Raw genomic sequence first — 23,721 nt, 5'->3', positions numbered from 1 at the left:
ATGTAATACATCTGCAGGCAGTTCTCCTTGCCATAAAAGCCTTCATCTCTTCAGCCTTAGTGAAATCCATTCAAATTCTGCATGTCAACACCATCACCTTCCACTGTCTCATCAGACAGGCCGTTGTGGAGTCAGGATTCCTGTACTGGAAGGTGATTAGCCTATAGCAGTGGGCTCAGCATCAGGGAACCTATTATGACACACCTTGTAAATAAGTAATGATAAATAGGTTCCCTCAATGTGAGTGCAGATTGTCTGTATCACTTCTCCTTGGAGGACCAGGGTTGGAAGATAAACCATGGCACGCAGCAGTAAATGTCTTTGGTTTCGTGCTATAAAGGTTCTGTCTTATGGTTCCCTGGGGTAAGCTTTTAGAATTACTTGATCACAGGGCCTGCTACACATATCCTACAATTCTGGATCTTTGAAAGGTTCTGTAAGATGCAAAAAGATCAAGCGCAGCTAATTCTGAGCACTGCAGATTGGCCTAGGAGGGTTTGGTATGCTGATCTGTTGGCGCTCAGTATTTGTCCTCCTCTCCCATAGTATGTGGACCTGCTTTTGGAGCAGGATATTCGGGGCATCAATCAACAAAACGTGTGGCTGCATATGTGGATATTGAGCAGTGCCAGCTCCAGTCATTTTGTCATCTGAAGTCACAAACGTCCTCTTACTGACAAGTTGCCAATTACAAAGTCCATTTATGCAGGACAGTAGAACAAATGTGTTTAGTGGTGCGAGTCGTAAGGCTACAGCCCTTCTATTCCGATGTTCTATGTTTCACACAGCCCCTTGCCCAGCAGGGTCTAGGAGCGGCTTCTGTTAGCTTATCTGACTGCCCTATCCACCTTCATGTGCCTTCCAGGTCAGCCTTTTTGTGTGAGTCGGTCAGTTTTTTTCTGAAAGATTTTCTTTACTTGTTTCCTCCCAGTTTGTTTATTATTCTTTAGTGGATTCTAACTCTGTGTTGACTTTTCCAAAGGCATCCCCTTCAGAACTGAACCACAGTTGCCCCTGTTGCCTTCTCACCTTAAAGATTAAAGACAGGCAATAACTTCAGCCCTTAGGTGCAATAAACTTCATGCTCATTCGCTTTGACCGCCATTTACAGTATTTTTCATGGATAACTTGAAACTTTCTATACCTTTTCTTCCAAAAGTGATATATGTTTTTTACATGGGTTAGTACATCATCTTTCTTTTCTGACCGTATCCTACCAAAGCAGAGAAGCACCTGCATAGACTTGACGCCAAGTATGCTGTATCCAGTTATTTCAACAACCGTTAACAGGACATCATAAATATCCAGCTCTTTGTGGACTTTGTTAAACCCAAAGAAAGTGGCAAGGTGGTGACCAAAAGAACAATTTTGTGTTAGATCATCCTCTGTATCTAGATCTGTTGTGGCCGGGCCAAAAAACTTCTCCGGTAGCATTTGTGCACACTCCACGATGACCATGGCAGCTTTTACTACTTTTACCACGGTTGTTCCAGTGGCTAACATTTGCTGGGTGGCCAAGTGGTCTTGCATATATACTTTTGCCAAGGTTCACAGTGAAGTTTACTTTGCAGGAGTTGTGTTGCATGATTTCCTTGGGTAATCAGCACTACTCAATCCCACCTTGTAGGGGGTATTGCTTTGGGACACATTTGCAAGGCCAGGAAACTGCAGCAAGATTTATCCATCAGACGAAAAAGTTACTTTTATTCTATAACAATAGTTTTGCTTGATAGCTCATCTTCCCACAGATTCCCTACTGCTCTTCCTCCTCCCCTAAGAGCTAGTGTTCTGTACTGTGCTGTAATTATTGCTTTTGTTGATGCGCTCTCGCTTCTTCTCTGATTGCATTGATGTGCCTTGGAAAAAGTACCAGGAGCTGATGCCAGCAAACAGGCTGGTACCTAATGGTCTCCCAATATCGTCACATCTGATTGGCAGATTTACAGCTGAAGCCAGGGCACAATGTGGTGGCTCTGGAGATCTATTGCTGATGAAAAAAGTTTCCAGATTAACTTTGGTGCCTGGAGAATATTTTAAATGTTTGGAGTCTGCAGGAATATTATGAACCCATCAAAAATATTGTTAGTAAAGATATGTAATTTTCTGTTCTGACAGTCTCAGAATATTTGAAAATAACTCTTTGTAGTGTGCAAAAGCATTGTGCTTTATTTTACAATGTACTCAGTGATCGTATTGTTTGTGACTAAAAGGTTTATATGTATTCAGATTTTAATGCACATTCTATTCTTATTATCACTGAATTACTATAGCGGATGACCTCAGTGCCAACGAACAACTAGTGGGTCCTCATGCATCAGGTGTCAACTCGATTCTACCAAAGGAGCATGGAAGCCAGTTCTACTACCTGCCAATCATAAAGCACAGTGATGATGAGGTAAGGTAATACATATAATTCACTTTACGTTACATTTTGGGATGTCCTGTATGAGGTAACAAGTTCGCTTTCAGTCACATGCATATTATAAATCACTGGTTAGTGTTGAACAGTGGATTTCAATTTATTCCAGGATACTTTATTAGTTTAGGCTAATGATTTAATTGTGCTACCACATACTCTGCTTCCACATTTTTCTCTCATATATTCTTCTCAGCAGTTTTACTCCACAACGATTGCGGTCTCACAGGAACATTTCTGACATATTGTATGGGATTTCTGTGTGACCAGTGGCACTGTCATTATTTCTGTGAGCCTTAAGATATGATTTTAGTTGCAGTTCCTCATGTATTAATTTACATTATGCTTTTTTTAAATTATATACAATATATTCTCTCTGTTATCATTTAAACAGCTTACACCTTACATTGAATTATGCTGCAAAAGGATTGCAGCTGATTGTATGGAAAGCAGGAAGAGGGCATAATAGCTTTTCTTTTGGCTGCTTAAACATCTGGTACAGAAGTAGAGGGGATCTCTGCTGTCCCTAAAGTTCCTGTACAGCATCATATTCGAGTCTGTTTTAAAATTGCTTTTGTAATAAAGAATGTTCCTGTTATTGCAGACCATTATAGAAACTTCAAATGGTAGTCCCGAAGAAGCTCTCCTCGCTTTAATGCATCTTAATTTAATATCTCACAGTTCTGCTGGTCTCTTGGTAGAGCTGTGTGGTGTGGTGCATGCACATTGCTCTTTGCTAGTCAGTGGGATCAAACATGTTGCTCTGCAAAGGGGATTGGCAATGGCAAATTCATTCATTGGGCCCTTTCTGGGTCTTAGAACGTTGTGTTATTGGGGCAATATTTAAATTCAGGGTGTATGTTAATGGGCTGGACTATGCGTAACTATATCTTTCATTTCAGTGTGTCAGTAGGAAATAATCTGTTGCATTCAGATAAAGCCAGTCACTGTGGAACTATCCAAGCTCCCTTTTTTTGGTCCCTAGCATGAATTTCTTTGTCCACAAGCTGTATTTTAGCTAGTAGACCTTGTTGTTATGAAACACAGTGTTAAGTGTCAGAAAGTTTATTATCTGAGTAAGCCTTTGTTTACTTCCTTCAACATTAATTGTTACTGTGTATAATGCTCAAGTTGTGCCTGAGGTTGAAAACCCTGCAGAAGACTTAGAAGGGAGGGGGGGAGAATAGTATTAGCATTGTATTTCTTGGGATGGTACTTGATGAACCAGCTGGTTGTTCTTGATTTTGCAATATGCCTTATTGTGTTACTTTTCTTTAGACCCCTGATCTAGTGTAGGGTAATTGATGTACTTGTATTTTACTAATTCTGAGTGTATGAAAATGTTTGTCGACTATTGATACTGTGATACATCTGCAATAGCAATCACTTCCGGTGACAGGAATCTTCTTGCATTGATATCTTATTTGATAACATCAAAGGTTTCACCTTTATTCTATATAAAATCACAAAAATAGATATAATTCTCATTCTTTAGTGTTTTATTTCCTTTTTGTCTCTCCCAATAGGTTTGTGCTATTGCTTCATGGGATTCAGCAATTCACGATTCAGTGCACTTAAACAGGGTTACACAACAGAATGAGAGGGTCTATCTGATTGTAAAGGCGACTGTACAACTGAGCCATCCTGCTGCTATGGAGTTGGTGCTTCGTAAAAGGATTGCAGTCAATGTTTACAACAAACAGGTAACTGTAGAATAAATAGGCATTAACTCCACTGTGCCACTGAATTTATCAGTTAGTTGTTAGGGTGATATAACACACCACTTGCTCAGAAGTGAATTTTAAATTTTCCTCCGAGACTACAGATGCCGGGGGTAGAGGCATAGGGCGCTCAAAATATAAAAATAAGAGCATTCCTGTGACTAATCGGATTTTGGTTAATCATTATCAAAAGTGAAAAGATTGTGTAAGTGTGACTTCAGCTATTGTGGTGGGAAGTGATTCTCCATTGTGGTTGCAGTGGCTATATTATGAATTTATATTTATACCATTATATTTACTTGGTATTTGCTGAAAGATCAGTTGTACAACAGAGTGTTCCCTCCATATGTTCTTTATTTTTTTTATATAGATTTAATTCTGACTGTACATTTCTGTTTTCACATTTCTACCATTCTCTGAACTCATATTGAAGTACTAAGTAGTTTCCAAAGAAAAAAGAAGAAAAAACAAGATAATTTGGAAAAACAAACTTTGAATTCAAAGTGTTAAGTGAAATGTGCATAAATAAATCTACAGATTGCATTTATGTAGTAGCATCTTTTTACTTCTTATTTTACTTCTAAAGAGATTTGTTATGGTTTTAATTTTATATAATGTTGCTGTCATGTTGATATTCAACTTGAATGCTTTTAAAACAGCATTATTGTCAAATGTTAAGAGTTGTCTAAGAAATTTCTGCGAGAATGAACAGAAAATCCCTTTAGGATCCAATGTTAAGTCCTGATGCTTTTGTTTCTGGTCTGTCTGCTAGGCTGTTTTCTATGAAACACATATTTATAGTTTCCTCTTTGTTACAATGTCTACAAGAAGAGTTTTTCCCCTACACCATATGTAAGTTATTCTGATGTATTTTACACATTTTATGAATTGAGTACTTTTGTGGTGGACTTCAGTGTGGTACACCTGAGCCCAGGAGCAGCTGACTTTTAGATTTAAAGCTACAAAGATCACGGGATAGTGATTTCCTACTGGGAACATATTTATGAACACTTCCTACTCTGAGCGACCTTCAAAGTGCGCTCCAGTGATGAGACTTAGTTAGAATTAAGTATTAATAGAGCATTGAATCTAAATTGCCCCAGATGAAGACTATTCAGTTGAATGTTACATTTTATTGTTATGTGAATAATTGTTGACATTTTAGAGTTCTGCTGTTTGCTCGCAGTGTGATCTTTATCGGTATGCTTCATGCTCTGTTTATTTCGGACTCACCCATGGTGTTTGTCCAGCATGTCACACCTTACTTGATCTTGAAAGTGGAAATGAATGTGCTGTTTTCTGGTTTACCAAACTAACCATGTCTACATTCAATACTTGCCTTATGAAAGAAATACCTTAGTGCTGGTCTCTGCCATCTTGGTAAAGGTGGAATTTCATGTTTAAAGATTCTAAACATACACAACCCTGTTAAGGGGAGGTACTATGACGACGTCCCAACTGACTTCTACTGTTAGTTGTTATTGTAGTAATATGTTTCATGCCATCAAATAAACCTAAATGTAACCATGTCAAATATGAAGTCAGAGAATTGCTTTGCTCCTATTGTCTTTTTGTGGTTACTGGTAGCTCCCGGATAGAAATCAGCCCTACCCAAAGCATTTACAGAAAACTACAAATCCTACAGGTTTCTTCAACTCTATCATGTTTCCTGTGATCTATATTCATTAAGCATACTGCCTTCTCATGATTATATTATTTTGGGCCCAGATATGCTTAGTAAAAGTTGTGGTTCTGGGTAGAAGCCATTGCTTATATTCTCATTTGTAGTTATGGTAAATACCATACTCTTTTAGAAAAAGAAAAAAAAATGAGAAAAGTACATTAAAATTACTTTAAAAGATATTGGTTATTTGAAGCTGTAAATTCACACATTGCTCTGTATGTATAAATAATGGTTTTGAAATCAACTTGGTTTATTTCAAATTGTGTCTATTTCAATGCAGAGTTTTACTCAAAGTCTGAAGCGAAGGATTTCTTTAAAGAATATACTTTATTCCTGTGGTGTGACCTATGAAATTGTTTCCAACATACCAAAGGTAATGACTGTTTGTAGATTAATGATCTGAAAATTGTGTGATTGCATGTTAAATGCATGAAATATCCCCAGCATGCCCCAAATTGTTAGAGCATGCAGAGTTGCTGTGAACTCTAGAATGTCAAAAAATGCAGATCCTCCATCTGGTACATATTCTTTTTTGTTGTTTTAACCCCTGTAGGTTTGTAATGTTTGAATGCCTATGTCTGCTTCAATCCCCAGCCATAATATGCCATCATTTGCCCAACCACTCATGTTAGCCATGTCATTGTAAACAAATGAATATGGCCTGTTTTTCAAACATTGTTTTATCCATTACTCCTGCAAGGAAGACTTGGAAAATGTCTTGACCTCATTAACTTCTCCCACCTGCAGAAGGCTTCTTCACTCCAACTGCTTTTCCAACTGTATTTGAAATTTGCCATTGTACTGCACAGCAATGTAGTATTGCATGTCTTTTATTACTTTTTCGTATGATTTTAATTAATGCCTTTCAAACGCAGCTCTTTTCTTGTGGATTCCCTTTGAGGTCTGTCTTTATGACCTATTGTTACCAATCCTTTGAAATATTCATAGAGGGGGCTTTGGCATCACCCATAGGCGTATTGCTCTCCCACCCCCTGTTCTTGAATCTTTGATGCATCCTGCCACCTCCTGTGGGAGAGCCTGAGATAAAATACACAAGGCAATATTTCACATTTCAAAAGTACACAGAGTCATCACACACTATATTGTTCATCTCATAAATGCATTGTATACGGAAAGCAATCAGATGTAGGTCTTGCCTACAGATAGCTGTTGCTCTGTGTTGGTGACCTCATGTTAACAGTACACCAATGTACACATGCATATATGCATGAGAGTAGACTTTGCAATATATCTGGCCGACTTTCACAAAGCTTTCAACTCTGTGGGATGGGATTACCTGTTTTCCTTTTTGGCAAAATTGAACATTGGCCCTTAGTTCATCACCTGTGTGTGAATGATGTACACCGACCTATTTGCACAAGCTAAAATAGGACACTCAGTGTCTGACATCTTTCTGGTGCAGAGGGTTATCAGTCAGGGTTTCCCATTGTCTCTATTGTGCTTCGCTATAGCAATTGAACCTCTGGCCAGTTGTCTGAGAATCAATGCTCTTGTTAATGAAGTCATGTAGGCTCTGAGAGTGTCAGACAGAGTGGAGCTATATGCCTATGATCTCATGTGCCTGGGTGAGATCAGTGGTCAAGATCTCAAGTCCTTCAGATACAACAGATCTTTGGGTGATTTCTATGGCATACTGTTGATAAAACTCACTCTTGGGTGTACCCCATTGACTGCCCATCTCTGCACTAGACTGGGCACAGGACCTACAGATCCTGACAGAATGATTTAAATATCTCGGAGTATACATTATAGTTGATGTACAAATGCCTGGGAAAAGAAGCCTCCAACTCCAGCTTGACAGGGATCTGGGGTTTTGGTTGGCACTTCCGTTGTCCTCCTAGGATGCTGTTTGATGAGATGGTTGTCTTACCACATTTACTATATCATCTCAAAATTACCCATCCATTCTACCTCTCTTCTTTACACTAGTTGAGGCATCATTGAGGAACTTTCTCTGGAGTTGCCGTCTCCCAAAGTTTGCTTTGGCAAAATGTTTGAAATCCACCTTTCAAGGCGGTATAGCAGCCACATACATCAGCTCTTTATATGGCATCTCATCTAATTATTTTAGATGAATGGTGGTTTGGCAAAAAGGTGGGGTGGCTTTTACATTTGACAGATGAGGGATGCAGGTTACATAGATTACTCCACCCTCCTCTATTGCGTATCAACCTCCCTCCCATTCCGGCCACCAAGGTCAGTTTAGGGCTATACAGCTGAAGTATTTACACAGAGCTTATTACACATGTGGTGTGAAAGATGGCTATAATACCCTCAATGCACTTACTAAGATTTTTCATGGGCGACCTGCTGAATGCATGTTATGTTCGATTATTTGACCAGAGCCTTATTTTCTATGATTGTTGAAAATGTAATCACATGTTTTCCAAAAGAAAAATAAATAGGGTTGAGGTCAGCCCCCTTCAGCCATTTGCTATTAGCATTTTTTAGTACTTGCAATTGGCTGGGTGGGCTAGCCTTAAAGCAATTGTATTTCCTTAAAAATTACATAGAACTCAAAGTAATCCCCTGTAGTAACCTCTCCAATGTGCTGTTATTCGCTGACCCATAGACTAGGTACTTCACTTCATGAGGTGGAAGAAGGTGAGATGCAAGAGTGCCTTTTTATCAAGCAAGACCACACGTCAGTATCAAATCTGCTTCAAAAGGCCAGATGTATGTATGTTAGATGGAGGGAGAGAGGCAGCATTTCTGGCACAAGTAAGTGTGAAGGTACCCAACTGTAATGGATAGTGCCAGGAGAAGCAAGGTAGTGGTGCTGACATTTGTCAACCGGAGTGGTGAGGAGGGGATAGTCTTCAGTTGACACATCATTCCTTGTAGTTGCAGTACTCAGAAGAAACACAAGCAACAACATAAACGATCACATCATGACTAGACAAAGTTATCAATTTACATCTTAATTCCATTAATTAGATAATACAAAGGCAAACATGTTCTTCACCATGCCAAGATTTTCTGTATTGAGACATTCGCAGGCTTTCCTGTTGGTCATGTTTTCTGATTTTTGACTTTCACAGCTTAAATCAGTCCCATTATTGTGATGCTTACGGGGCTCTTATGATGTGCCTCTGTACTGAAATGCTCTTTGTACTGTTATCAGTAGCACATAGGACTCCAGCAACCCTCTGATTTTGTGTTCTTCTCCATGCACCGATATCTCATTATTAAGGTATACGTGAAGCTCTAATGCTGTAGGCCTAGCCCCCGAGGAACTGTGGTATGTTTGCAGCATTTGTAGCTGTAGACCAAATGACAGGACCATTATTGACAACTTTTCAGACTGTACTATATCTTAGTCCCAACGGGATATTCTAACCTGCAGATCAGGATCTCCACATGATGCCTGCCTCCCAGTGTACTTCATGCAGTTGTAGCCTACGCGAATCCGGTGATTAATAAAATTGCGAATGCTTCACTGGCTATGGCTGTAGTCCCGCCCGATTGGAATTCAACAGTGGTTAACCCACTACAGAAAAGCTGCTAGCAGATCCAACTCTCCTTTCAAACCTTAGTCCAATCTCACTACTTCTGATTCTAAGCAAAATCACCAAAACATTGGTCAACGACCAACTAACTGTATTTTTAAAGGTGGCAAATATCCTCCATTCAAGGCAGTCCGGTTTCCGTCCAAGATACTCTACAGAGTAAGCCCTGTTGGAAGTTGCAGACATGTTGAAATTACCACTTGACACAGGGAAAAATGCAGTGCTGATTTTGTTAGTTCTCCCATGACCTCCTGCTGCAAAGGCTCAAGGACTGTGTGATTTCCCACCGAGCACTGGCTTGGAATAAATCCGTCCTCTCTGACCGCAGACAGACAATGATGCTAGAGACCTTTTTTTTCTTCTGAAAAAACTGTCACATCAGGGGTACCCTAGGGCTCTGCGCTCAGCCCTGCATTATTTAACATCTATTTAGCCCCTTTGATCTAATTGATCACCTCCTTTGGTATTCAATCTACATCTTATGCTGATGATGCTCAATAAATTCAGTTTTTGGATAAAGGTTCTATTGTTTCTGAGACCAATTAAAAAAAACCTGCTTAACTGAAGTTATTTAGTGGGTGCACACCACCCATCTCAAGTGCAACACTAATAAAACAGAGATTATGCTCCTCTGGAAGTCCACTCCCTTCACCCAGCACTATGGTGGCCTAATGCTACTCCTCTCCAACTCCTTTAGTGGAGGTTGTGAAGATTCTTGGTGTAAAATGTGATGCTCTCCTGTCATTTCGCCCACAAACTATAGCAGTAGTCTGAACTTGTTTCAGTGTTATAAAAGCACTGAAATTCTTTTTTGAATATCTCCTATTATCGGCTAGATAAACAGTTGCTTTTGCCTTGATAACTTCTAGGCTGGACTATTGTATTAGCTTGTACTCAGGTTCTTCAAAACAGAAACTCCAGGTGGCAGTAACACTCTGCGGCCGGGCTGGTAATTAAACTCCCTTGCTGCTCCTCTGGATCAGCAGCCTTAAAAGTACTACACTGGCTACCAATGCATAAAAGGTTCATTTTTAAAATTCTCGTATTCCTTTTCAGAGCCTTTAGAGGACTAGGGCCAAAATATTTAACTTCCAGAGTCACCCACTATATGACCTCAGGACCGCTTAGTTCCTCACAAGCTAACCTGCTCATACCACCCACGTACATACTTAAAACTCGAAGAGGTAAATCCTTTACCTTCCTGGGTACAAGAGCCTGGAACCTACTCCCTCAGGAGATAAGATTAATTGAATCTGAAAGAATCTTTAAAAGGCAGCTTAATATCTGGCTTTTTGCAACCCCGCTGATGTATGCTATTCACTCATTCTCTGATGCTTTTTTTCATCAAGGTTTGATCAAGACTGATTAAGCTTGCACAGCCATACTCACTGGTGTTTAGTGCGACGATGCTCCCTTGAGGGTGGCAGCGCACTCTAAAAGTACAATATTCAATTCAATTCAAATTTAGATGTACTTTATAATACCCCAGGAACAATTGGTCTGGCATTGGGAAATGTGGCAACACCGACATTTATAAAGTCAGACCTATTTGCTTTGCTAAAGCTTGTTTCCTTTTGGTTTTGTTAGTTTAATTCGGCTTTAGTTATCTTCCTTAGTTATCTATGCTGTGACTCATGAAATCTTAGGAGATATGCAGTTAATAAGAAGGATAGGAAGCACAGTACTTTTAAGGTATTCTCCTACTGACAGGAGTCCGGTCCGGAGAGGAGGATAATATAAAGAGCACATAGATAAAGTTAAAGAAACATATCTTGGCTACCTCACTCAGCAGATAAACTAAGGAAGTAATATGAAAAACACATTACTGAAAGATCCACTCATTCATCCGCTTTGACTTTGGGTACACTGCATGGCCTAATTACTTTTTGTGGGTCAAAAACTTATTTCATTAAATCAATTCCGTTGCCCATTTCCAAAAGCCTATTAATCTAGAACGACTAAATAACACAACCATTAAATTAGAATTTTTGTATTTTTAGTTCACTCCCAGGGTTAAAAACCCAGGTGACTTTTTAGATACCTCTATCGTTATCAGTGCCTGGCTTTCGCGTGTTATATAAAATGGTGGTTCTACCATGACTGCTCTACATCTTTTCTAACCTCCCCGTGGCACTTCCTGCTCATGCCTTCGGAGATTTAGATGCCCTCTTGTTTACACTCATATAAAGGAGCGGGTGCACTGTGTACCCTGCTGCTTCCACCCGTTCACTGCGGCTTGGGGTGCCCCAAACTGTATGCAGTATTACTTAGCCGCCTGGCATCAATGGATAACCCTTTTGCTGGCAGGGCATCACCCAAATGAGGATGGCCTCCCCGAACGGATATTTGCCTAGGCTGCCTTAATACCTTACTGCTCCCTGACCCGTTGCTCTAGATGTCAGCAGCCACTTTTCCTTCGGCCGACGCATGAGTGCCTGAAAAGAGATATTCTCAGAACAATAATCACATGACCCTATTTCCTGGTACAATGATCACATTACTCATCCCACTGAAGGGGACTCCCATTGACCAGACCTCCACCAGTGACACCTTGGACAGCTGGAGGATAGCCTGCATCTCCACCCTTGATGACCTTTTCAACAATGGGGCATTGATGCCCTTTCAAGAACATTTTGATCTTCTTAATCCCCCCCTTAGAACCTTCTTAATTTATGGGGCACTTAGGGCAACGCTGCACCAGCACTGGGAGACCTGAGGACCTAAACCCACCCAGCACCTGCTGCTACATGCCTTACACCGATGGGACACAGCATGTGACTAGTGACATGATTATACCATACCATGGCAAGGAACCCACTAGCAGCATTGCCAACACTGCACAATGCATGCGAGGACCTATTTAGTCAATCACTATAAGATGGAGAATGGATTAAAGCCCATTATTACCCAAGTAAAATACATTGTAATCCCCGCTTCCGATATTTCCCATTCTGCATCTTTCACAGGGCCTACTTGACCTCTTAATGCTTACACCGGATATACCCCTCTGTCTCAGATGAGTGACCCGCTGTATACAGGCCTAGCAAATGCGACCCTCATGTTTTGGACTTGTGGCTCATTGAGGAGCTATTTGGACATGGTGTTGTCAGATGTAGGAAGGGCTATTGGAAGAGATTGATTGGAGACACCACAGCAATGCCTTTTAGCGGCGGCCTGCTTCTTTGAGCTCACTCTACTGCTGGCAAAACGGGCAATGGCAATGAGGTGGAAATCGCTGCTTCCCCCTTCCCTGTCACTATGGAGAATTGAGGTTCGTAAATCGGCACAAACAGAATCCCCTACTCTCTGGAGGTATGAGAAATGGAGCCTTTGAGTAAACATTTTCACAAGGTGGGGAGTCTGCGCTGGTTGGGAGGGAGAAAGTTTGTTCTAAACAAGCTCTTCTGTTTTTTGTTGCCTTTGTTATTAACATTAAAAGACAATCTTGGACACTATTCGATAGCCAGAATCCAGTGCACTGCATCCAACAATGGACTTAAGGACACATCAATGTCTCTTATGTGTATTTGAATTCACACTGTATAATTGCATGCAAGGGTTCAATAATTGCTGACCTGGGTCTCTGTAATGTACATACTCGAGATCGTCAATAAAAACTTATTTAAAAAAAAAGTTCACTCCCAAGGTATTCTCAACAAAAAACATGGATCAAGATACTTCTGCTCTGCTCCTATAGGGAAACACTTGTATTTTGAAAATTGATGCCCCTTAAGTGATGATGTAATAGACCATTGTGCGGCTATCTGGATGCAGTTCTTCTAGGCTGATGATACTGATACCATATCAGAATGTTGGGACATGACCTTTGAATTGGAAGGTAACCACATGACTCAATGTCACTGTGACGCCTCATTTTGATTCCAAATTCAGTGGAACCTGAGGATTGTAAGACATAGTTCAGGTCAGTTGAGTTAGCGGGGCCAACAATATAAAAAAAAAAGTTTTTCAAACAAATCCAGAACTTGAGTAGTAGTGGCCACTGCTGGTCAGCAACCCTGCCTGAAAAGGATGTTGGTAGATTTCCAATAATGCCAAAGCAAGAGTGGTTCTGCACAGCTGCTAGTTACAGAAGGTAACAGCGGTCTGCACTCACCCTCTAATGAGCAAACTACTCCAAAGCCATAAATACATTAAAACAGAAAACACACACAAAAAGGAGTGCCTCAAAAATCCAACTATTGTATTGCAGAGTTTGTTCTCTTTGTTTCTTCTCTCCTCCTTTCATCAAGCACACATAGTTCAATGGTGTCAATATCAATGTACTGTTCTCCAGTATCGAAATAACATGGGAGCCATAGTATGACCCTCACTCATTTTAAATGACCCATAGTTTAAGGATGCTCCTCTTAGGCAGCCCAAGATAATTAGGATTACAGAAGTCCTAGTGGATTGGGCGATTGTATTTGACTTTGTGTAAAGGAGAAGAAAAGAAAAATCGGTTTCAGAGCAAGCCATTTGAAGAATCTAGCTTTAGTCACTGAAGTAATGTGCATGGAGCCGTTGCCCAACGAAGTAGGCCAGAGAGAGAGACTCCAAACACACAAAAGTTGATGGGAGAAATTCTGCATGTCTTTACTGATTCCACTGTCAGTATTAACTCTGTAGATTCTCATCTCTCTTTCAAGCACAGCAAACTCTTCCCTCTGTCTATATTACAGAGAAATAATATAGTAACAAGGCCCAGTTTTCTATGATTTCTGTATCTGCTTTAGACTATTTTCTGCATGTGCTGCAGCATACTTGTTTAAGCTTGGCAAGTCTCGTATCAACACTTTAAAAAAGAAAGAAAGTTATGAAGATCTTTCAGTTGGCTGTCTTTTTCCAAGGAGTATGAATGACTTGATCTTTCCATTTCTGCTTCTGGGCAGGATGTTCATGTTTACACTGCAAATCAGCAGCAGTTGTCTTCGGTGAACTTCATCCCACTAAGCCATCTTTCCATCATAATGTGTTTGATGTATCCACGATCCTTTTACTATGTTGTGACAAGGGAATGGTATTTCACAGTAAAATCCTTTTAGAAGTTTGCTGGCATTGAAGTCACCATGGTGTTTTCACCATGCTTAGGCTCAGGGTGAAACATGTTTATCGGAAATATGAAAGGGCCAGCAGGATTCTTGTTGTACCATTGCAGACGCTGACAGCCCCTGCGATGATTCTACATTACAGCAAAAACTTATTTGCCCTCGGAGCGTTCAGATGAAGGAAATAGGATGACTTTGGTGGCTGATGATCAAGATTGTTTTCAAAATTAGTTGAACCAAGATGAAGATTTCAGAGGAAGTATTCTATGAAAGGGGCAGATAGCCCAAAACAGAAATGGTTCATAGGAGATTTGTTTAAATTAAGACTATAATGAACTCTTATATAAAACCCTGTAGGACACATTATTGAAAAGAAGGTGAGGAGGAGGACCTAAGGCAGCAAACCAAATTTAGTCAACATCAAATGTAGGACTGAGTCAACAGTGGATGGAGCTGGAGATACTATGAGATGACTCTTTAATTGGATGTTTCATAGTAGTAATTTCAGCAGATTGGTCTTAAAGAATATGAACTAAGCACTGTTTAAGTGTTCTCGTGCAATAGTAGGCCTTACAAAGAAGGGCAGTCTTTGTAGATTGTACATGAGGTGAAAGTGTCATGTTTAAAGGTAAATGATATACTCCTTAGTGTTTTTATAGAAAGTTGAGACTCAATTTTTCAGTGGGCAAGTAGTAGAGACATATTTAAACAATCGAAGGAAGCACTCTGAAGAAGAAGGTAAAAAGAAGAGATTAGGTAAAAAGTTTTGTTTTTTCGTATAACTTCTCAGTGTTACCAAAAGGTTAAGGTTATTGGCCATACTATCCCCATATTTGTGAGCAGTACTAATGTTAATGAGTGGTTCCTGGAAATCGTTGGTGCGTGAATGGCGCTGCCCCACTCATGTCTCTTCAGTTCTCTTTTGTGTGCTCAGGTGTCGGGACTCTTGGCAGCCAGTTTAATAGTTTGTCATCCATATTTTGTTTTGCTATGGTGAAAAATGTTCTACATTTGTTCACAAAATGAGAACAAAGGTTATAGGGTTTAAAAGCTGAACAATTTTAAAACTTTTATTTTTAAGAATAATTCCCATGACAACTTAATGCAGTGTTTGGGGAATCAGTCATCACAGCCTGAAGTGCAGCATCTACATTTTCATGACAGGAGCAGAAAACAAGCATTTGCAATGCAAAACGCCTCACACTTATGAGAGTTTGAGCTATTGGCATTGTAAATGACAATGACTTTTATTTATGTGCTGTTTTTAAAACCGATAAATAAAAGGCATTGTCATTTAGAATGCCAATAGCGTAAACTTTTGCAAATGCGAGACCTATTGCATTGCAAATGCGAACTATACAAATTTTAAAAAGCATTAGGAGAGAGAGTGTCCTGCCTGCAACAGTAGTCAGGACAAAGCTATTTAAGAAAATAGTGCTCGGAGGCTGGAATTAAAGCCTACCGAGCAAAAACACCGCGTAACAGGGGGTGTCGCCATGGGAGGTTACAAAATTAAACAAAGCGGTACTAAGGAGGGACTACCAAGCCTTTTAACCAATGAACAGCCACAGTTTACAGTGGGCAATGACACAAGCCAATGAAAAATGCGGGCGGAGCTTCAAGACCCTATCTCAATACAGCATGCCTCGCAGAGCAGCGCATGTGTTGCCCAGGCTCGACCTAAAAATCACCAAGTTTTTGTAGAACTAGTGTTACTGAAGGTGCATAATTTTTTCATTTATGGAATTTATTTATTAAAATATTTTTGAAGATGCATGTACCAAGAGGAATTGAGGTGCTTTAGGATTAAGATTGGAAATACCTTAACAGGAGAAAGAATGTGTGGAGGAGTCGAGTCAAGGAATTCAGGTTAAATTGGTGTTTCAACTGAGCTTTTTTGAATATATGTTTCTTATCTTTAAAATCTTGTGAAAAGTGATCAAATATGGCAACGGTCTAATGTCTTCTGACAGGGTGTCCTCCTAGGGAGGCTGAAATAATTCACATGAAATGTCCACTCAAAACGAAGGTTGAGCCACCACGCAAAAGAGACAAGGTTATAGACACATCTGCTGTGCCGCAGAGCAAGGTCGGGCCTCCTTTGCAGAAAGGTAATTGTGTACAATACCTTATGTTTTATTTCTACATTTGTCACCTACTTAGGCTACTGAAGAGACAGAAGATCGGGAAACACTGGCTCTGATGGCTGCTCGTAGTGAATATGAAGGCACAACAGATGGAGAAACCTACATTGAGAAATATACACGTGGTGTACTGCAGGTGGAGAACATTCTGAGTCTTGAACGACTGAGGCAGGCAAGTAGTATGCATCCAAATACCGTCTCATGTGCTGAATAAGTAAAGCTTTAACATGTTAGGGCATCCCTGATGTGCTTTTACACATAAAACTGTAAGGTTGTTAACAAGGTTAATTATACATTTTTGCGCACTGGAAGCCAGTCATTGTGCTTATGGTCTGGAGTACATGTTGGAAACCTTTCTAAGGGATTTTAGTGAAAACCTACCATATTGTATCAATGGGGCAATTGGCAGCTCTGCTGCTGTCACACCTGCTGGCACCTATAGATAACGTAGAGCATCCACTATTGCTGTTAAGACTGCAGCATCTGGTTGGTTTATTGAGCAGCCATGACACAGAATGGTGTTCATCTTATAATATACATGTAAAGAGAAAACTGAATTGTTTTACGATAAGTCTATAGCACCTGATTGTGATTCACTACAATAAAGCCATATCAAAACCCTCTTTAATGTATATTGTGGACGTCCTGAGTAACTAAGTGGGGGTATGGTTATCTCACACGGCACAACACTGCCTAATGTTGTAAAATCAATCTTTTTCATACTCCACGTTTCATCATTCTGTGTCGGTGCATATCAGTTTTAAAATCAATTTTGCCCTACCACTATAGATTCTTGTTGCTTGGCCAAATCGGGATATGTCTGAAGCACTGGGAAACAAAAGGAGATTTTGAATGTACGGCTCCTGTCTCTCTCCCTGCTTGTGAGCAGATTCCTGACTTGTATCAATCGCCTTTTCATCAGTTAATCGCCATTTCAGTGTATATTGTTCCATACTGAAAGATGCATTCTAGGCCAAGAGCAATTGTTAATGTAGGTCGAACGCTAGGTTTTATTTTATTTTAGCAAGTTAACTTTGATCAAGCCATGGAGATTCTACTTGGCTGCTGACTGAGGTCAAGCGCATTGTTGGAGCAAGAAGTGTCCCTGAAACAACTCTAGGCTGACTTGCAGAGATAGTACCGCAACATCAAGAGCCAAGGCAAGAAAAGTTGTCGCCTGCTGGCATGTTGGTCTGTGGTTTTTGTCCCTGAAAAAGTAGGGTATTTTGCACGGGGATGATAAACTTCAGCTATCCATTCTGATATTGAGTCAGACAAAAAAGTTCTCGAGTCAGCCATCAACTCAAGGGTGTCTCTTTTCAGTAGATCACTCTAGCCACATCTAATGAATATAGCTCCTAGCCACTGTCTGCTTCCTGTTCTCTTCTTATTGACAATGAGTTGTTCCTTATTATAATATACAGAGCCCCACTTCCCCTTGCCTTCAATTAAGCTACAAAAATCTTTTTTATTCATCACCACCTGCTATCAATCTGCTGCATCATTGTCTGCAGCCAACTCCAGCTGAAATCAGCAGGTAGTGCTTTCCAGCATGCACAAAGAGAAGCATTCAAAAAGAAGGGGGAAGTGCTTGACACACTTTTTGTTCATTGAAAACTACAACAATACTATTTCTCCACAGTACACTGATTGGACACCATTAGAAAAGATATTGTAGAGAGGGCTGGAGACATGGGTTCTCGTATTCTAGACAAGTGATCAGCGTGCTACTGTAATTGGTTCCTTGCTGCTTTTGCAGTCCACCTGCTGTCTTCACGTTGCAAAGTGTGTTTCTTTAAAGCAGTGCTCAGACTGCAAAACGCAGATCAGTCGAACAGAGGAAAATGTCATAGTACAATTTTTTCAGGGAGGGCATTACACTCTGAGTATAATCATGTCTAAAATGTATACATCCCAAATAATTTATTTTCTTATTTTTACATTTTTACAAAACTTTAAAAGACTCTTCTGCCAGAATACATTGGCTCATATTCCATCATTAGAAAAGTATTTTTTTTAGTACAGGGTATAATTTGTGGTTTGGCTGTCACAATATACAGCCTTTGACGTTCGGTGTTTCCAGACAACACATTTCGTTGTCATCCTCGCTTGTTCAGGTCTGCATTGTGATCAATAGCATTCAGTTAGGATACATTTTGTGATCACAGATGTCTATATAAACGGAGTAGAGAGAAACCAGTATAAATTTAGTCTGCATAATACATTACAAAAGCAATCCCTTGCTAAGAAACCTATTTGCTAAAAGGAAACATTCAATAATGGAACTTATTATTAGCAAAAATGTCAGCATAGGGAGATGAGCACCAATTTGTAAATATCTGCCATAATATCCAATACCCACATTGTGTCCCATAAACATCTATTTGGGTGTTTAGTGTCCAATATGAAGTACCAGTTAGAATGTTACACAGCAGAAATCCCAAATCTTATTTCCCAAAAAGGGAAACAATTCAGTTTGTTGTTTCTTTATTTTATATATAGTTTCAACTGAATGGTAAAGGGGGCAAGCGGTAAGTAGACCAAGGGACAACTACAGGAGTAAGGTAATAGCCTTACTTGTTGGTAATGCAGTATAAAGAAAAAGGTATCGGCATTAATGATCGAACAAGTAAAAGCTTCCGCCTGAAGTACGTGACCCATTTTTTGTTCATTGAAAAGGACAACAATATGGTTTCTCTACAGTACGCTCCTGGTGCACCATTAGCAAAGATGTTGCATAGAAAGCAGGAGATACAGGTCCTCGCTTTCTGGACCTGTTCTCAGTGTGCTACTGTAATTGGTTCCTTGCAGCTATTGCAGTCCACCTGCTGTCTTGACCTGACAAAGTTTGTTTCTTCAAAGTAGTACTCCTTATACAAGCTGCAGAATGCAGGTCGGTCAGATTAAGGATCATGTCCGATGAAAGCATCTCGTACAAACTCCTTCCCTACTACTGTCACCCTTGTCATGTAAGCAAGTGCTTGGTGGAGTGGCAGTGTAGTTGTGATGTGCTGTGGGATTTAATCTTCATATGTGTCAAAATGTCACTGTAAAGTGACAAAGTAGTCTTCTCTGTTTATCTTTCCCTAAATTAATGTCTGGATCATAAATGGAAACAAGCTTGGAGACGGACAATACTGTCCCTGTTTTCTTGAGTAGCAACAGAGACTTTTCAATCAGTCGCATCCAGAGGCAATCATTGTAACTGATGTAGCCCTTGCAAGGTTACTATTGTATAAAGGATCCCTTTGCAAACAGGGTAGCCTTTGACATCATCAGCTGCAGCTCTAGGAAGTTGGATTGTTTCTTCTGCCATTCAGACCTTAAATCTACTGAAGTCATGAATACTTGTAGTACATTCATTGCTTACGTACACCAGCAGTTGCAGGTGGTGGCCAGTGGCACTCATTTATAAAGACCAGGACTTGATTTTCATCATCAAACTTTGACCCAGGGAAAAAAAGAGGAAAGGGAAGGAGAAAGAGGAGGATTGCAAACCAGTGAGAAAAGGAGAAATTAGAGATAAAAGGGATCTGCAAGAGTGAAATAAAAAGACTGCCACTGCATGGTGGTGGAAGAAAGTGACAGGAGGTAGAATCCACACTAGGCCGCCTTGTTAATCTTCACTCCCAGCATTCAGCAGTGCTAGCATTGGGTTTCTAAGAAAATCCTTGTTTCCCTAACAAATTATATGTCTAGTACACTGTGAGGCAGAGTGTGAGTGTAAGTTGTATCTTCCCCTCATTTCGGGTGATTCAGGCCAAGTACTTAAATTGCAGAGAACATGCTTCAAGTTCACCTGCAGATGCTGCTAGGAGCGCAAATTGCACCTTCCAGCTCTAGATGCCTTCTTCAGAGTATGCATTTTGTCTTAAGTCTGTTTATTGTAGGCAAAATGGTAATTTTTCCAGGACTCGTATCACAAAAAAGCGCATTGCCCTGGTATGCGCCAAGGGGAACATTTAATTGGGTCTGTGCTGGTCCCTCTCACAATAAATATGCTGTCAATAGCCTGCAGGAAGGTGCTGTGAGTTCACCCGCCTGCAGAGTGAAACCTGGGGCGTCCATAGGATCCCTGTTCCTCCTTTCCAAGGTGCGCCCTTGACTGCACCACCTCTATGTGAGTGCACAGTCTCTGCGCTGTCTAATGGCATTTTCGCAGCTGTGCCCACGTCTATAATACTTGGCGGATTCCGACATAGCATTTCCTCATTTGCATGGGACCACTACTCGATGAAAATGAGGTAACGCTGTCTTGTGTTTGCACTACATGTGTGCCAGTGCAATCTGCATAAGCGTCTGTGGCTTCTTATGTAATATCATAGTGCCCCAGCGGCACAAAAACTGGGTGCACAAACCATTGTGCCCCTGGGCCCTTTAATAATACGGTCCCAGGTGTCCTGAAAAGAAGGATCCATAAACTAATTGTGTGTTTGATCCACAACTTTCTTCATACTGTTTCCTTCTATGACTCTCGATTACGGACAAAAGCACCTCCTCCTATGCACAGAAGCAGGTGAATTTACTACACATAGACTACATCTGCAGTCAAGTGGGCCATGCCGAGAGCCCCTTGCTCAGGGGCCAGTGGTCTGCCCCAAAGGCCAGCAACAGTGGCAACTGTACTAAGTGTGAGATTCACCAGGGTTCTGGCCACACTAAGAAATGGCGCCAGTGATGTGGCTGCCAAAGGCTCCAGACTCCTCGCACAGGAGTCACCAGGAAGGGCCCACTTCAATGCACCTTTGTGTGTTGCAGGGCGCTGCAGCGCAAGCAGCCCAAGGAGTTACCAGGTAACCATGTCAGTAAATGAACGTAGGGAGCAGCGTATAGTGGGGACCGCTTGCACCTGCCAGGAAGAATGATGTCGCACTGCCCCATGAACAGCCCCCGGCATCTGGTAGTCTGCGCCGTTGGGACAGCAAGTCATTTACAGGTGTGAGGGCTCGGTAATCGCGTGTCTCCACCTCTAAGCTGTGTTCCAGATGGGCCCGCTTGGCAACACCGGAGTGACCCATCACGAGTAGCGCTGCGCGGCCTGGAACCCCACACCACTAGGCCCCACAGCATAGAGGCCTTGTTGACGGATAACTGATAGGTCTTATGCGGCCACCTCAGTGACTCTGTGCACAGGTTTGGCCCAGTGGCCCAAGTATTGTATCCAGGTTACTGTGTGGGGGACGAGGGGAACCTCCAGATGAACTAGGCCTCATGCACAGGCCTGGTCGGCTAAAGCAGGCCGCAACGCTCTATGCCACTGGAGGGGGCGGGTGGGCAGGAGTTGCCACAAGTTTCTGCAATGCAAATGATTCACCATAGTCACGGAGAAGCGGTGGTGTGTATCACAACAAGGAGGTTGTTGTTGGTGACAGAATGTGCAGCACCATTGTGTGAATTAGAGAGGGCTAAAGAGGCAAGTGCGGCTTGTACCAGTCCTGTGGTGTGTAGCGTAATACTTCAGGTGCAGTGCCTATTACCACCTTGGCAGCAAAACGTATTCATCATATCCTTTAGCAGGGACTAGAGGAGGTATACCAGAGCAACCAGAGCGCAGGTGCCTGCTGTACCCAGCGCCTTCAACAACCATCTGTGCCAGTTTATTGATCAGGTGCTGCTTCAAAGTGATGGCTTAATATTGAAGAGTTGGCTTAGCAGGCGTATAGTGAACAGACATATCCCCACATCTTAAGGAGAGAGCGTAATATGGCTTTGGAGCTAGGGTCACGCAATGTCGCAGAAGGGATGAAAGTTATTGCAGTGTTTAAGCGACATGGAGAGTCCCATCAGTGCAGAGGAACATAAGGTCCCATGCCACAGTACCTTCAACAAGTGCCCGGATGGGAATAGGAAACATGGTGTTGCAAAGGGCAGTGCATATAAGGGTAATGTGTTAATGCAAGGGATCAGCAAGGCGCACTGATATTGGTGAATGAATCCAGGTAGGGCATAAATCGTTGCAGAGTGTCCTGATTCCTGGTGCTGAACAGCTCATGCCGGGAACAGGTGGTGCTTGTTGCTGCCAGGCCAGGGCCCACTTTGTCTCCTAGACACCCATTATCCGTAGCACAACAAGGAGAGGAATGTATCAGTGACAGGCCAGTGTCCAGTGGGGCACAACCACAGGGTGTAACGCTAGTCTCAAAAGGAGCTGCCCAGGCCTACGTGGAAGTTGCGGCAGGAACAAGACCTGTTCTGGCCCCTGGACCCTACCGCCCTCAACACTAGCGCTACGCGTATGTGAGGAGAGGCCAGCCCAACAGGAGAAGCCCTGTGCACACACCCCCAATCAGGCACCTCTCCTGGGAGACTGCACCGACACTGGCAGTGGGGCCAAGGCCCAATCTAACCTCGGGGCCCCACCAGGTCTTGCGCGATCAGCAGCAGATGTAGTGTGGCAGCGGGGAGGATGGATGATTATAGCAGGACAGGTCCTGTGTGCGCATCCGCTGCGCTGGCGATGGGGCCTAGCCCTGACAAGACCTCCGAGCCCCAACAGTGCCCACGCCACCAGCCTCACAGATACCGTGGCTATAGCGCAGTGTTTGTACTTTGACTTTTTAAGCAATGGTTCCCAATCTGAGGTGCAGCAAGGTCACAAGCACCAGGATCGGAGCCTCAAGCCACACAGTGCAGCGCGCAATAAGGCCCGTCCACCGCTGAGCCTAGGCCCGATGAGACCTCCGGGCTCCTTTCAGCCACCACATGCGGAAGGGGAAGCAGAGGTGTGACAGCACAGCAGTTAATCCAGCTCACCTGTGTTTTGTCGCTGTGATAATGACAGCGGGCACGGCCAGTGCCCCCTCATGCATCCGCTGTGAGTACCGGCTACATGTATATCGATGGCAGGAGCCTCTGCTCTCCAATAGTATTGAGAGGTGCACCACAGCAGCACCGCCACCTCAATTCACTCCGGCAGGCCGCTGAGTCGCACAGTCCAGGGGGCACTCCTCCAGCTGGGCAGGGAATGGCAGAGGATCACAGGCCAGCATGCTGCCACGTCAACAGGAGGTCTAAATGCAGCAGCCGCCTCCGGTGCGACACCACGCAGGCACCGGGTGCAACCAGGCCCTTGTTGAAACTCCCACCCCGTGACACCAAATGCCTCGGTGGAAGTATCCGCCGCTGCAGAACAACTAAGGGAGTAGAGTAGGGTAGGTGAGGGTGCCTGATGCCTGACGGTA

The 23,721-nt window shown here is 42.1% G+C and overlaps 1 protein-coding gene across 6 annotated transcripts in view; it reads left to right on the top strand.

Moving 5' to 3' along the window:
• Positions 1-23,721, top strand: part of KIF13A (kinesin family member 13A) — a 758,668-nt gene that overhangs the window by 667,974 nt on the left and 66,973 nt on the right. For all 6 annotated transcript variants that reach the window (XM_085607091.1, XM_085607090.1, XM_085607089.1 and 3 more), the window contains 4 exons: positions 2,271-2,395; positions 3,943-4,119; positions 6,102-6,194; positions 16,560-16,712. In XM_085607091.1, the coding sequence (XP_085463217.1) occupies positions 2,271-2,395; positions 3,943-4,119; positions 6,102-6,194; positions 16,560-16,712 (548 nt within the window). The remainder of the gene's footprint in view (positions 1-2,270; positions 2,396-3,942; positions 4,120-6,101; positions 6,195-16,559; positions 16,713-23,721) is intronic.

The sequence above is a fragment of the Triturus cristatus genome, chromosome 5_2, assembly GCF_964204655.1.
Source record: "Triturus cristatus chromosome 5_2, aTriCri1.1, whole genome shotgun sequence".
NCBI classification, from domain to species: Eukaryota; Metazoa; Chordata; class Amphibia; order Caudata; family Salamandridae; genus Triturus; species Triturus cristatus.
This window is presented reverse-complemented; position numbering and strand designations above follow the sequence as displayed.